This window comes from Daucus carota, chromosome 1 (assembly GCF_001625215.2).
Source record: "Daucus carota subsp. sativus chromosome 1, DH1 v3.0, whole genome shotgun sequence".
NCBI lineage: Eukaryota > Viridiplantae > Streptophyta > Magnoliopsida > Apiales > Apiaceae > Daucus > Daucus carota.
In genome coordinates this window covers 16,394,326-16,410,849 of record NC_030381.2, presented here as the reverse complement: position 1 = coordinate 16,410,849, position 16,524 = coordinate 16,394,326, and the positions used below count along the sequence as shown (strand labels likewise).

The window sequence follows — 16,524 nt, the reverse complement described above, 5'->3', positions numbered from 1 at the left end:
AGATTATTATTATATTGACAATAATTTTAATATATAATATTAAAATTATAAACAATGAGCGGCATCTAAGTAATACATCATTGCTACCAAATTAATAATAATTAAATCGGTGATCGATTAAAACTGTCGTGAATAATATTCAATGCAATATAACCCTTTTAACCTCATATATTATAGATCAAACTAGGAGCATGTAATTTGTCATCCTCATCACAGTTCAATCCGGGTTTTCTTGATCAATGAGCACACTATTATTTCAAATCAATATTTGTGTGTGGCCAAGAATTTCATAGTTTAACTCACTCAACATGCCAATAATATCTCTTCTAAAATAGGAGGGTTAAATCTTTACTAGATTATTCATATTTCTCATACGATTCACAATATACCCGAAATACGTTGTTATCATTAACTGATTAAATGCAACTTTTAATATAATCAACGAACATTAATCATTGTATAGAAATATTATGATTCACTACACCATAAAAGGCTTATAGCAACGCGGAGAAACCATTGCGCAAAGTGCTATATATGTTGCAATAGGTTCAATAGCAACAAAAGTGCCAAATTTTGGCGTTGCATCTGACCGCGTTGCAATTGGTGGATTTAGCAACAAATATATCCCCATACAGCAATGAAATTAGTTTATTGCAATAAATCGATATAGTAACAAATGTTTGTCTACAGCAACGCATTCCTTGTATTGCATTAGCTTAATTTTGTTTCATTTGGATGACTTTAAGGCAACAAATATTAGACCAATTGCAATGAATTTTAACCAAGATTTTCGCCCGTATTGCAAATATTTTAATATATTTTTGTGCAACAGATTTCGATGCAATAGCAACAAATTTTTTTTTAAAAAAAATGAAAAGGTCATTGCTGCAAATACATATAGCCACAAATTTCAATTGTCACAAATTTCCACAGTCAATTCAGAATTCTAATTAGCATCAAGTAGCTGCCAACAATCCAAAAGCGGTACCATGACCGTGACAATATAGTCTAGACATAATTCTAAGTCGCACACTTAAATAAGCCATATAAGACATAATTTAAACAAAAGACTTAGTCTACTAGCTAGACGGAGCTAGATAATTGCTAAGTTAATGATATACGACATAACAGAGGATCAGCTAGGCAGAGCCATCTCCATCATCTGAACCGATCTCATCATCTCCGTAATTGGCAGATCCATCCCCATCGCCTACATCGTCATCATCTTTGTCACTGGCAGATCCTTCCCCTTCTTCATCGTCCTCATCATCTGATCCATCAGTTTGGCCACACAATTCTTCTATATTGACATTTAAAGTGGGATTCATTTCTGCAAGTCTCCCAAAAATTTTCCCGAGTTTCTTATTCATCTTGTCATCCATTTCAGCAGCTATTTCTTTCCTCATCTTTTCCAGGTCTGCAGAATCTGTGTGACCAATATTTTCCGGTTGTTTCTTTGCAGATTTCCTTGTTCTGCCGGTTCTTCCTACCAACCAGTTTGGTCCATGAGCTTCAAAATCAATCTCAACTTCATCCTCATCATGATCAGATGGACGTTCTTCCAAATTTTCATCATTTTCCTTTTCTTTTTCCTTTTCCTTCTCCTAAAAGTATGCCAATGCATTAGTAGAGTTGTAGACACATAATCGGACAAAAAAACTGAATATATATATATATACACACTATTTAATTAATACCTTCTTTTTATGACCCTCGCGTGTTTTTGTATACAACTCACGCTTGGCAGAACCTTCACCATCCAACTGAGCAATTTTCTATGATAAAAGAACATGCATGAGTATTTGTACAGAAATGAAATAGAATGCAGAAGAAATATTCTAGTGACTTAACATACCAATTCACTACGAAGCTGGGCAAAACTCTTACGACCAGCAGTATGAGTATCAATCACCTTCTTCCGATTTGCTATATTTTTTCCAGCTTTTTCCTCGACAAAATCATCATTCCAGTACCTCAGCAGAGCCATGAACTGTTCCAATGGAATATTTGCAGGCTTGCTTTTGATACAGTCCCTGTCATTGTTGAACTTCTTAAAGCATCGAGACTTAATTCGGCTTTTGTATACCCTCCATTTGTCATCAAGCGTCCTCAATACCCAATCTTTCCCTTCATCAGGAATAATGTACTTTGTCTAGTGAAGTCATTGATTAAAAATTTTAATTAATCATGTATTAAATAACTAGCAATTAGTTCATTTAACAAATATAGTGAAAAAGAACAAGACAATTATAAAAAAAAATATAGCTTTTTACCCTGACATATTCCCACCAGCCATTTTTTTCTTCCTCTGGAACTTTAGACCAATTAACAAAATCAAGTGGAATATATAATCTTGCTATTGTCCCCAAGAAACTGCTCAATTCAGTAACTACTTTATCTTTCCTTGAGTATGGCTGAAAGTCAGAATTTAAGGAAACTATTGGCCTATCTTCGAGCTTCCTTGTGAACACACGATTCATCTTTGTAGGTCCTCTGCGCCTTTGATTTTTATTACTACTTTCACCTATATAAAAGAAGACACAAATAATTAGTCCAAGAGATCATTATTTATACTTGAGTGAAACCATTATTTAAATATGACAATAAACCTGTCTCAAATACACTTTCGATGATGGGCGCATTACCCCCTGATGACCCTCCACAATAGTCGCAGCCTTGTCATTTGTTTTTTGCTTTTTCACACCCCTTTTCTTTTCTGCTTGCATTGATAAGTATGTATCCATCGTACCAATTCCCTGATTGTTAGGAACCCTAATCAGCGTGGTAAGATCAACCGGTAGTGGAGGGGGTGGAGGGAGTATTGGATGGGGGAGTACTGGTGGTATATTCTCCCCATCAGCAGCCTAGCAAAAACACAAAAAAATAGGTAACCTCAAAATACAATCCAGAAATATATTAAAAAAACAAGAAAGTTAAATAAAACTAGCCATGTACCTTTTCAACATTGTTAACTGATGAACGGGTCACTCGTTTGACCGTGACCTCCTTCTCCTTTAGAACTTTCTTTTTTTCCTACAAAATGAAAAATGGTCAAACATTAAAACTACGATTCCATATATGATATTATTTATGGAAAAAAAACATGGTCATACACTGAAAAGAATAACATGCACATCTTCCTCTTCACTTAAACTGTCATGTCCAGTAACATACGGCCTATCAAAGTTCAGTTCCAGATCTGACCATACCTCTACAACCTTTTTTCTTTTATTCTTTTTTAAATTTGCAGCTTCAGCCAGATCAGCAGCCTTCTCCTTCAATTTAAGTCTTTCTGCTTCTTTCCGGACTTCTTCCACCCTCATCCTTCTCTTCAATTCATAATCTGCAACCTTTTCCTACAAATGAAGCAACAAATTATAAACTGAAAAATATGTGTGATATCTTATGATATTATGAGATGAAAAGAACCAATTACCGTGCCACTTTCTTTTTCCATCTCATTCTGAGTTAAATGATCTGCCTTCTCCTTTTCAGTTGATTTCATTTTCTCCTGAGGCTCACTTGCATTTTTCTTCTCATCTTCACTTTCTTTTTTCCTTTTTCTGTTACTCTGTTGATCTGCGGGTTTCTTTTCAGTATTTCTTTTCTTCTCCAGCTCATATGCATCCCTGGCCAACTTGTTTTTTTCTACTTGTTGTTGTTTAAGATCCTGAACTGTCACAAACTTTCGTTTCACCTGGGAATCAACACCTGGAACAAGAGTACAAGAAAAAAAAGATATAAATGCAGAAGCAATTTAAAAATTATTCACAAAACAAGAAATGTAGCAAAGTACAGTTTAATTACCTTCAAAAAATGAAGTCCTTGGCCTTACAATTACATGGGGTTGGGTCTGACTTAAAGGCTCAATCGACTTGTCAATAACCGTGTCGACATACAGATCTAAGTAAGAACCATTGCTCATACCTTGTCCAAGACGAATTGCATCTGCATCCGTATCAATTAATTTCCAGCCACCGCCTTGTTTCTTTACATATACTCCTCCAATTTCATTATATCCAAGATCATCTTTTACATATTCCATGATTACCGTGTAGGAAAATTTATCAGGGTCAACAGCTTCAGCAATGGTGAAACAGCTTCCACGAGAGTACTTGTTTTTCTGAAACTCTCCCTTGTGGTAGAACCTGAGAAAAAAATAGTTGTCTGCCATTTCCTGAAAATAAGATAAACAACACAAGGTCATTAGTCCACATATTTTTCTTATATAAACATGGCATGAGTTAACAAGTAAATCAGTAATCACTACAAGAAGAATTTATTACAAACAAAGCATTCATTACAAACAAAAGTATTCATTACAAACAAAAGTATTCATTGAATTACAAGAAAAGGAAAATGACATAGCAAAAACTAGGAACATTAATCAGTCTAATTCATTCAATATCTTCATCATCAGCTTCATCTCCACTAAACGATTCACGGCACATTTCACCTGACATGTCATCCCTGCACCAACTAACATCATCACGTTGTATCTGCATTTTAAAGTTCAATCCTGTATCATGCACAGTGGGTCCATAAACATCCTCCAAGACATCAGTTTCGATGCCTATATTATCGTACTCCTTAGGTAATTTCTTTACAACAAAATGCAGATTATTTTCAATACAATCTTGAATATAGAAAATTTGTTGTACTTGAGTAGCTAGAACAAAAGGATCATCCTTTTGAATATTTTTAGAGAAATTGACGCGTGTAAGGCCATAACAGTCCTTATCCTTTTCATACCAACAACATCTGAATAGAACTACTGTGATTGCTCCCCAATAATCTACTTCAATAATTTCTTCGATTGCTCCAAAGTAAGTAACATCCCCAATTGTTGGATTTTTATCTTTAGAACTCGCAAAACAGGTGGTTAGTGCTGTCAAAATGACACCGCTATTTTGTGTAGTACACTTGGCATCTCTTTTCTTGGTATGGAATCTGAACCCATTTACGACATGGGTAGAATACTTTTTAGCTGCGCGTTGAGGGCCCCTTGACAAATTTAACAATTCTGATGAAGGTTCTTTCAATTTCTACACCTCATCTTTCAACCAGTGGTGAAATTCTACTATATGTGATTTTTCTCTTGCATATTTCTTTGACTTCCCATGACTTTCAATTAAGGTATGATGTTCCCTATTATTTAGACAACAAATTTTAATACAACATTGTACTAGTTTAAGGTATAACTACTTTATTTACTTAAATAAATACTAGGAACATATATATAAGAACGTACCCAAGTAGCTTTTCAATTTCTATGTTTCCACAGTTGAAAAGCACATATCGATGAACCTTAATCCAATCCTTGTCTTCCAACTCTACTGATTTACCATCTTTGTTTCTTCTTGACCCAATTGAGTATCCAACATGTATGTTCTGTTCATTCTTAGTTTTGATAGTGTCATTTAGAAATCTAGAACAAAACGTGATACACTCATCTGCCAAATACCCTTCAGCCATGGACCCCTCCGGTTTACTCCTATTGCGGACATAAGATTTCAATTTGCACAGGTATCGCTCAATTCCGAACATCCATCTAAGGTGCACTGGTCCTCCAAATTCCAGTTCCTTACACAAATGAACTGGAAGGTGAACCATGATGTCGAAAAAGGCAGGTGGAAAGATTGTTTCTAACTGACAGAGGATTTCAATTATTTCCTCTTGCAACTTAGGAATATCCTCCAGGTCAATCACTTTGCCGCATAAACCCCTAAAAAAAGCACTCAATCTCAGCAAAGCCACTGCAACCTCTGGTTTTGAGGTCTTCACGACAGCAAATTGTAGTAAATACTGAAGCATAAAGTGTGCATCGTGACTTTTATACCCAAATATCTTTCTTTCAGCAATATGTACGCATCGACTAATATTAGATGTAGTTCCATGTGGAAGCTTTGCATTCTTGAAAACTGAGCAGAAAAGCTCCTTTTCTTTTTTAGTCATGTCAAAAATTGCGGCCCTGATTTCATATTGATTGGTATCACCAATTCTGATAGGGTGAAGAGCCTTACGAATACCCATTTCCTGTAGATCTTTTCGAGCACTGAGATGATCTTTCGTCCTACCGCCAAGATTCAACAGAGTCCCTAATATTTTATCACAAATATTTTTTTCTATGTGCATTAGATCTAGATTATGCCTAACCAGGTTTTCCCTCCAATATGGTAATTCAAAAAATATGGACTTCTTTTTAAAGGGACACCCTGTCTCTCGTTTCCTTTTCTTTAAATCTCGCTTTCCGAAACAATTCTCATACCCAAATAACAGTTCTTCAATGTCCATTCTAGACAATGGAGGTGGAGAAACATCTGTTTCGACCATACCATTGAATCTTTTACAGTCGTACCTAAGCTTGTGGCCAGGAGGAGGGAACTTTCTATGATTCATGTAGACAACTTTTCGACTATGTTTCAAATAGGTTGAAGAAGTACAATAGTGGCAATTGGGACAACCTAACTTACCTTTCGTGCTCCACCCCGAATAAACTGCATACCCCGGAAAATCATTGATGGTCCATAATAGACTCGCGTGCAACGTAAAGGTCTGGTCAGCGTGGGAATCATAAGTTTCTAAACCTATGTCCCATAATTCTTTTAACTCTGCAACCAGTGGCTGCAAATACACATCTATGTCGTTACCAGGGTACTCAGGACCCGGGATTAGTGTTGATAAAATCAAATTTTCTGGTTTCATAATCAACCAAGCAGGAAGATTATAATTGACCAGAACAACTGGCCAGGTGGAGTGACTTATATTCATTGATCGGTAAGGATTGACACCATCTGCAGCTAATCCTAACCTCACATTTCGAATTTCTGCTGCAAATTTTGGATGACTAGCATCCATTGACCTCCACCCCTCTGCATCCGCTGGGTGCCTTAACTTTCCGTCTTTTGTTCGCCCCACTGCATGCCACTTCATGAGTTCAGAATACTCTTTACACATGAAAAGCCGTTGCAACCTTGGTTTTAGTGGAAAGTATCTCAAGACTTTTGCGGGAATCTTAGAGCTGTTTTCTTGTACTTTAGTAGAAAAAGGTGCACGGCTATCTTTCTTAGGGACTACCCACCTTGACGCCCCACAAAATTTACACTTAATTTCATCTTTGTTTTCAGACCAATATAACATGCAATCGTTCGGACAAGCATGTATCTTTTCATAATCAAGGCCTAAATCTCTAATCATTTTTTTGGCAACACTAAAATAAGAAGGCAGGTTTACATTCGGGAAAGCTTCCTTCAACAATTGTAAAATACCGCTGAATGCAGACTCGGTAAAACCATGACTGCACTTTAATTGGTAAAGTCTGACTATGAAGCCTAATTGCGTGAAATTTTCAGACCCGGGAAACAGAGGTTGTTTCCCTTCCTGAACAAGCTTATAGAAGTCTTTTGCAGCTTTATTCATTCCATTTCTAGCTCTACCTTCATTGCGAATCATTTCATCAAAATCATCACCTAGGCCTATACACATATCAGAATCATCCATCCCTACATCATTAGGCTTTCTAAACTTGTCGGTTGACACTTCAAATATCCAATTACTAAATGATGGACAAGGACCATTAAACACGAGATGTTCATATACATTGTCCGGAGAAATCCGGAAACGGTTACTGCAATCTTTGCAAGGGCAGCGTAATTCATTTCCTATGGAGAAATTATCAAACGCATTCCTAACAAAATGTGTGGCACCATTACTGTAACCCTCACTGTGCTTTGGCAGTGAAATCCAAGTCATGATTATTTTGCAATTTCACAAACCTATTTTCTACACAAGAAATCAAGCAAAATATATATGTTAGGTCCTATAAACTCACTATATAATTTGATATAGTGAACACAATCAATAACACAGTATGACAATATAAGAGATTGAAAACAGTAAACTCTTATTCACAAGCTTGAATGGTTACAAAAACTCTCTCAGTGATTTATATATTATCACTAAGAGCTGCTAGGGTTCTTAACAATGTACTCGATAACTCAACTCATATAGAGTAACCCTAATCTGTGTTTATATAGACACAGTTACAAAATCAATCTCTGATTTGATATCCTATAAATCAGCTATGTATTCTATCAATCAAAGATTGCTACTGTTTTCTGTTTAGTTTCCATAGTCAGCAAATCACTCCTCCGCTTCTATCCTTCCTTGAAGTATATCCGCTTCTGAGCTTTTTCCACGTGTAAACTCTGACGAGTCTTGACTATGTAAACTCTGATCAGACTTTATCAAACTCTGGTCAGACTTTATTAAACTCTGATCAGCTTCCAGCTTAAACTCTGATCACTCCTGTTCTAAAACAAACTTTAAGAACATTAGTAATCATCAATTATATCTAACAATCTCCCCCAACTTGTGCATAAATATGTTATGTGCAAGTTAACAGATAATTGATGATGTCAAAACAGATAAGTCAAATGCAACAGAGTTTAGCTATATAACAGAAAACTTTTAAAACTTACAGATACTTTACTCCTTAGCTTCATAGACACCATTGGCTGTCTTTAGATATTCTCTGAAGAGTTCTCTTTTAGCTTCTTCAAGTGCTATGATCATCTGTCTCTTGATCTCTCTTAGCTCTGGATCTGAAACTCCAGTTTGATAAATTGCAGCTCTGAGATCATAAATCTTGTTTCTTCTCATGTCTCTATCCAGCCTGATATTGTAAGCTTTATCAGACTCTTCATTGAATGCAAGAGAACTGATTCCAGCTATTGTTACTATTTTTGCTGAATTCTTCTTCATCTCAACCAGCTGTCCTCGATGATTAAAGTATTTAGGAATAAAAGGTCCAGCATTCTTGTTTCCTGTAATACCCATCTTTCTTCTGATTTGATCTTTGAGCAGATTAGAGATGTGTTGACATGACTTGTTCTTTACTTGAAATATGTGTGAGACATATCTCAATTCCTCCCAGTGTTTAGCATAGAGATCAGCTTCAATTACTCTAAACACTGTTCCATCAGACATGAAGTAGATAAGGATGTTATCACCTCTGTCATTCTTTACCAGTTGGACTGAATCAAGTTTGTCCATTCTTTCTTGCAATGCTCCAGTCTTGGGAGCACAGAGAGATGAGGGGTCTGTTGACATTGATCCTATACTCTGATCAAATTTTTCATATTTAGATCCTAGTCCTCCTTTATCTCTTCCTGCTTTTCGATGAGAGATTGGTTGAATTGAGCCCTTTTCAAAATTTATCTTAGTCATCAGACTTGGCTTTGCAAATCCTGGTAATGGAGTTGTTGTTGGTTTGAACACAGCTTGAGCCTTGTCAGAGGTTGTGTCTTTCTTTGCTTCCTTATTAACTTGAGCTGTGTCAGAGGTTAATTTTCCTTCTTGTGATTCTGCAATATGAGCTTTGTCAGAGATTGCAGCTTCTGTTTTCTTTACAACTTGATCTTTGTCAGAGGTTGTAGACTTCTTCTTAACCCAGCCTTTCTCAAGGTGTTCATCTACTTTGCTTTTTCCCTTGGATGTATACTCATATTCAGAGTATATCTTTTTGACTGGTAAACTCTGATCAGCAACAGTAGTTTCCTTGATCAGTATCCCTTTCTCCTTTGGTCTGGCAGTTGATTTTGCAGGTTTCTGGATTTTTCCTGAGTTTATAGCTTCAACATGTTCTTTCTTCAGTTCTGCTTCCTCTGCAGCAATCAACTCCAAATCCAATTTGGCTTCTGGATTCTCTTGTTCAAAGATCAGTCTAGCAAGTTCTTCATCTGTCAAAGGTTTATCTGTTCCAGCAACTTGTCTTCCCTTGGATCCAGATGTAACATTGTGTGTTGGAGCAGATTTTGAGCTTTGTTTAGACTGTCTTGTACTGTCAGAGTTTATAACTCTTCCACCAGTTGCAGTTTGAAATCTTTTGTTCTTTGTGAAGTCATCCACATCATCATCATCATCATTTTTCTTTCTCTTCAGAGTTTGAGAAGTAGTCTTGCATTTGACATTAGCTACTCTCTCCCCCTTTTTGACATCATCCTCATCAGGAATCAGTACAGAAGTTATCAGAGAAAGTGAAGATTGGATGGCTTCCAGCTGTTTGGACATTGTGGATTGAGTAGACTCAATGGTTGACATTCTCTGTTCCAGAGATTGATTTGCCGATACCAGCTTCTTTATGTCTTCTTTTAGAGGTAGCAAATGCCTTTTCTTGTCCATATTTTGAGTTTCTTTGAAACTGGCTACCTCTGTTCTGAGACCATCTATAGACTTAGATGTCTGAGCATGAGCAGGATGAAATGTCTTCAGATAAAGAACTGTAGCTTTGAGGCTTGACATGACATCAGAGTTTGTGATTTTATTCTCTGCCATAGATAGGAAATCTTCAGCTTTTGCTGGCTCCAGAGAATGCTGGTGACTTAGCCAGAGTTTATCCCATACTTCATTTGGTGGATCAACCTGAAGATCCCTGGGAAGTGGCTCAGAGTTTGTGTTCAGAGTTTGCAGCCTGGCATTATATTGACTGGTAGACTCCCACTTTTGTTGTTGATGAGACAGAGGGACTTCATCATCATTGTCATCATCTGAACTTTCATCATCCTCATCATCATCAGATGCAGGATTTTCAACATGTTTAACAGGATCTAGAATAGATTTTTCTTGAACTTCAGATTTTGATTTGCTAGTGTTAGGTCCAATCAGACGTAGAAGGGGGGGGTTGAATACGTCGTACCAATTTCTTCGATTTAATTTAATTGCGGATAATCTTGTTTCAGTCCATGTTAAATCAATCGTAAATAAATAACTCCAGCAAGTCGGGGAATATTCTTTGTATTAGAAATAATCCTCGGGTGCTACAAATTCCAACACAAGTGTCGGCTGCAGAGACTACAATCACTCTATTACAAATTCTCGATAAATACGATCTTCTAATTTAACTCTCGAGAACGTGTATAGTGTGTGCACTTACAAAGTGTGTAGTTGTTTTCAAATGAAAACATCAACCTCTATTTATAGGCTTTACAAAATCTAACCATGGTTAACGAGTTCGTCCTGGACGACTTGTGTTCGTCCTGGACGAATTAGATTTATAAAAATAAATCTAACTCAGAATATACAAAGGGGTGGCGCCACTTTCATATACATATATGTGAGTGTATATATATATATATGAATGTTGCGCCCCAAATGCATATATACACTACTGTGGTCAAACTTGGCGCCTTGGTCAAAGATGGCGCCAGTACAGTGTGTCACTGTGAGGTGTACTTAGAAGAATTCTAAGTTCATCAATGTTGCGCCAGTGTGATTCACTTGAGCGCAAACTTTGACTTTAGTCAAAGTTCGCGCCTCACTTGTGAAGTTGCACTGTATGTGTGACTTAGAATATTTCTCCAACAAACTTGCGCCATACAGTGGAATCTCCCACTGTTATCTCTCCTTTGACCCCAGGAGGTCAAAACTTGCGCCTTCCTTCATTCCAGAATTACAGTGTGATGGAGAGAAGCGCAGGTTTTGACTTTAGTCAAACCTTGCGCCTCATCTCTTCCACTGTGCAAAGAATAATGACTTAGGCGAATTCAAGTCATTCCATTTTGCACAAAGAATTAAATATACATATATATATAATTAATTGTGTCAAATTAATTACTTGAATTATTTAAATTCAAATAATTCACAATTAATATATATATACATATATATCTAATTAAAAAGTCCTTTGGCAATATATCCTGGAGCAGCTCGATTGACTTGATCAATTTATTCGTTGATCGAATCCACTGAATGCTTTCGTACGTCCTGACGTCCTGTGCACTGGTCTGGTTCACGAACGACTTGAACTGAAATAATTCTTTGAATCCTTTGCTTGATAATATACTTGATCAGTCATTCCGGGTTAGATGTTGCTTCGATAAATTTGATTATAAATAATCAATTTAAATATACTGGAATCTTCTGGTCTTTGATACTTGATCTTCAGGCAATCTTGATAGCAGACACATTGAACTTTATTCTTCACTGAGGCTTGAACATATTAATGAACTTCTTTCAGTGGACGGATGCTCGTCTCAGATATCTTGATTGTCTTTGTCTGTTCGTATCGAATCTCCAACCTGTAGATTCCTGTATTATACTTACGTATTGTTTCCTGTCTTTTGTTGTGTTGAGTTATCGTAATTACAGTTACGTTACATTATGCTTTACAATCTCCCCCTATTTGATTGTTAGAGTTCGACAAGCAAATCCTTTAAGAGGATAACTCAACTGACACAATGAAAAAGCATACTAATTTAAACAGGAAATAATACTAAGTACAGTCTGGATTATATTTTACATTTTCCAGAAATCAAAAGTAAACACAAGTAGCCATTTGTTCCTCTAGCCTGAACTAATCTTTCCTTGGTTTCTTGGCTCTTGCATTAATCAGCTTCTGCTCAGCTTTCCTCTTTGCAGCTTCCTCTACTCTCTTCTGAGTAAGCTTGTTTTCAATCTCTTCAATCCTTGCTGTAATGGTACTCAGTGCCACTTGCTCCAGTGTATTCTCAGGTGGAGGTTGCTCTAGATTTTTCTTCATCTTCTCTAAAGTTTGCAAGTGAACCATCTTCTTCAACTTCTTAAAAGTGACGTTCATCTCCATTCCTTCAATTTTCATAATGATCCTTGATGGATGAGCACGAACTCTAGAAGTGTTGTGGACAGTCTCTACAGCTTTTCTTATCTCCAGAAGATCAACCAAATCTTTGAGCACACTCTTGTCTTCTTTTATCACTGACCACTTAACAGCTGCAACTGCACGAGTGATTCTTTTGGAATTGAGTTTTCCAATCTCTGTGAGTGGTATAGCAGTGACTTCAGAGTCTTTCTTCTTCTTGAATATCACAGATGTAGGATTGTAAGTAACAACAGGTGCATTTGGATTTTCAGGAATTTCAGGGTTGAGTGGAGGCAGTGGATATGGTGGTTGACGATTTATGGCTGATAAGTCTAAGTCTCTCAGAGCAGCAAAGTTCAGACGATAAGCATATAACAATTCAGCAGTTAGTCTTCCCTTGCTAGTCCTTGAGCACTTCTCCCTGACTTGAGCTTCCAGATATTTCAGTATACGAGGATTGTATGTTGATAATGCTTCATCAGTGAGTCCAATACTCTGAATCATACCATCCTTGAAATACTTGATAACTGAAGGCTTGTCATGAATTTCAACTCCAATGTCAGTGATCCATTCTTCCACCATATCTCTGAATATTTCGTTATGCTTTCTGCCGGTTGAGATGATCTTGTTTCTTACCACAAACAGCTCAGTTAAAGAAAGATCTCTGAGAAACTGACTTGACACATGCTTGAGTCCATGGCCTTCTCTCTGTAGCTCAAATGATATGTTCACCATCCATCCTCTCCTGGGAAGAACAGCAACAGACACAGTAGAAATGATATCATTTAACACCTCGTGATAATCATGTAAATCCTTGTAGTTGTTTCTGAAGGAGTCAAAGATATCTTTTACTTCGTCATCATCATTGTCTTGAGTGACCTCTGGGAAATCAAACACAGATCTAGCAGCATCCCATTCAGCTCCATCTTTATGTAAGTTGGCAAGTCTCCTTTCCCTTCGAATCCGTCTTTGGTTTTCTAACTTCTCCCTTGCTCTCCTTTGCTCAGCATAATCCCTAGCAACATTAGCAATGTCTTGTGGATTTGCAATTTCAAACTCTTCAGCAGGAAAGATGTCATTGTGATATGCAAGTTCATCAGCAAAGACTTCAGTGTCTGGGATTTCTCCTTCTTCAAGATCTTCATTCTCAGCACCAACCATCCTAATCACCCTGTCATCCACAAACTCAGGGATGTATTCATCATGACTGTAACTGAATTGATGCCTAAGAGCAGAATCAATCAGTTCTTCAGACACCCCTGATATCACCCTCTTTCCCTTTGCTTTTTCTGCTGCTCTCTCCCCCTCAGTTGAGTAATCCTCTCTGGAAGGTTGAGATGCCAGCAACTTAGCCTCCAGGGCAGCCAACCTTTGTTCCATTGATGATTTTATTTCCACTAACTCTTCCCGTAGAACAAGATTCTCAGCTTCTAGATGTTGAACTTTGAACTTCAGAGCTTCAAATTCTGTCACGGATACAGTTGGAATAGCAGATTCAATTGAAGGTTGAGTTGTTGGGTTCTTACTAGTTCGTTCTGCAGGTGTTTCTCTCATTTCACTCAACACTAGAGCACTCAGTGGGGCAGAGGGTTTCTGTATAACTGGTTCTGTAGGTGTTTCCCTCTCACTCAGTGGATTTCCAGCATCCTTAGAGGTACCTGCAGAAGAGATCTTCTTAGCCTCTTCTAGAGAGGTCACAGAAGGTGCAATGAAGGTTCGTGAGCCTTCGTCCTCAGTTTCCTCGTCAGATGAATCTGAGTCATAAGAAACAAGTTGCCAACTACTCGAAAGTAGTGAGTCCTTAGTTGGATCCTGAGTTGGAATCTCAGGGTGGGTAGACACAGGGCTCGAAGGATGTGATCCTTGAACAGGCGAAGCACCCTGGTTTCCCACAACTGCCTTTGACGGCGAATGACTTTGTGACAAGTCCTCTACAACTGGCTCACTTCCTGATATGAAGGGCTCAGAAATAGATTGCCGTTCACCTTCGAGAGGTGAAGAGTCCTTTGAAGGATCTGGGAATGTTCCTCCCAGGGGGGTAGACAAGGATGTAGAATGTGGCAAATCATCCAAGTTTCCCCCAGAAGCCTGTGAAGGCACTTGACCCTGAATAGGATCAGAAACAACAGTGTCTATCCCTGACATGGACGACAAAGTGTTAGCAACCGTCAATTCTTCGATCGTGTGTGCAACCTCACTGTGCATTGGAGTAATGTTTGGCTGAGGTGGTGAAGAAAAAGACAGTTCTGCAGTTGTCTCAGGTTCTATTCTCCTTTCCTGACTAGGAGACAGAGCTGCAGATTCAGAAACAAACTCCTTATGTGGTGCATTTAAGGCACTTTCTCCCTCACTCTCAATTATTTGAAGTGGTTGGCTGAGGGGTTGAGATGTTTCTGCTTCATGTGTTTGGGAAGTGGTGCCTTGGTTATGAATTTGGGGGATTTCAAATTCATTGGCACTAGTGATAGGTGGTGAAAGCTGATTGGAATCCAAAAGATTCTGAACCCAATCAGGTGCATCGAAGGACAAGTTGTCAGAGTCAGAAGGAATACCTGATTGTAGCAGTGGATTGTAAGTGTTGGTGAAGAGTTCATCAATATCCACCATCACATCAGCTGCAGTGGTTTGAACCGGAGTATTCACTTCATCTTCAGAATCAGTGGAGTTGTCTTGCAGTGAATCCTCTCCTTCAGATTGAGCATTGTCATCTGAGGATGTCTGTGCATCTTCCACAATCACCTCTTCTTCCATTTGTGAAGTTTGAGTCTCAGGGATATCAGCTTGATGAGATGACTCAGGGACTTCAGTACTTTGAGTTGCAGGGGCCTCCTCTTCCTGAACCACTGGATCAGCAACATTTTGAATGTGGGGTGGAGGCACATTTGGATTGTTCAGGAATTCTTGCATTGCCTCCGGAAGAACCACATCTTCATTGTTGGTGTAGTTCTGATGGTTTTCCAGCATAGAGATGACCCTGGTAGACATGAAAGAGCATATAACATTGTCTATATTGGGATAGACAGCTCTTTCAGCAGGAGTCAGCAGTTGATTCAGCACAATCTGGAAGAACCTAGGATAGAGGAGTATGTTTCTGTTTTTCCTTAGGGAGTCCTGAAAAGATCCCATGATCATGTGTCCCAGATTTATCCTAGTATTCTGAGCTATTGCAATTCCAATCTCCTGGTTGAAGGTTGTGATGCCATGGAACCCTCCAGTCTTTGGTGCAAATACATGAGAAATAGAATTAAAGAAGAAATTCCATTCTCGAGGTAAATGCTTCACGTACATTTTGCTGGGAAGATCACCATTTTCCCTCTGGCAATGGATAGCAAAGAAGAAGTTTGTCCTTTCAGCTCTATCTGGAACATCTTCAAAATTCTCTGTTGGAAGTTGCAGAGCAGTGTTCAGGGTGTTCTCAGTGATCGTCAGTGTTCGTCCCTGAATAACGCATTTGAGTCCAAATACCTGTTCTTCATTTACCACAGAGATAGAGGACAGAAAATCTCGAAGTAGAGATTTGTTAAGGTATACAGACTCAGTCATAGCAAACCTAGCAAAAGAAAATTCTGACATGTAACGAACCCAGCGTCGATAATTTGCTTGCGTAATTAAATTATTATTTTCAACAATAGTGAAATTTGTTTTCGGAATTTCAAAATTTGCAGCCATTTTTAATTAAAATTAAAAATGATTATAAATTTTGTTTCACGAATAAACACGAACAAATATTCACTTTATGTCACGAAAATAATTAGTTAATAACGCTCCGTAAAACCCTAAATCCAAGAATTTTAGAATTCGATGAAATTCAAGTATGTTGTTCTTCTCGAAATTCTAAGAATTATGGGATCGGCTTCGCAAATAATTGATGCTAAACTCACGTTCAAACCTAGTCGAGAAGTTCAAAA

General features: G+C 37.8%; 1 protein-coding gene across 1 annotated transcript; it reads right to left on the bottom strand.

The window, feature by feature from the left end:
• Positions 1 to 4,397: 4,397 nt before the first annotated feature.
• On the bottom strand, positions 4,398 to 7,752 carry LOC135152836 (uncharacterized). The gene is made up of 2 exons (XM_064093968.1): positions 5,252 to 7,752; positions 4,398 to 4,950 (listed from the first exon to the last, which is right to left on the bottom strand). Exons 1-2 carry the CDS (start codon positions 7,750 to 7,752, stop codon positions 4,398 to 4,400), a joined length of 3,054 nt encoding a protein of 1,017 aa, XP_063950038.1.
• Positions 7,753 to 16,524: the final 8,772 nt, after the last annotated feature.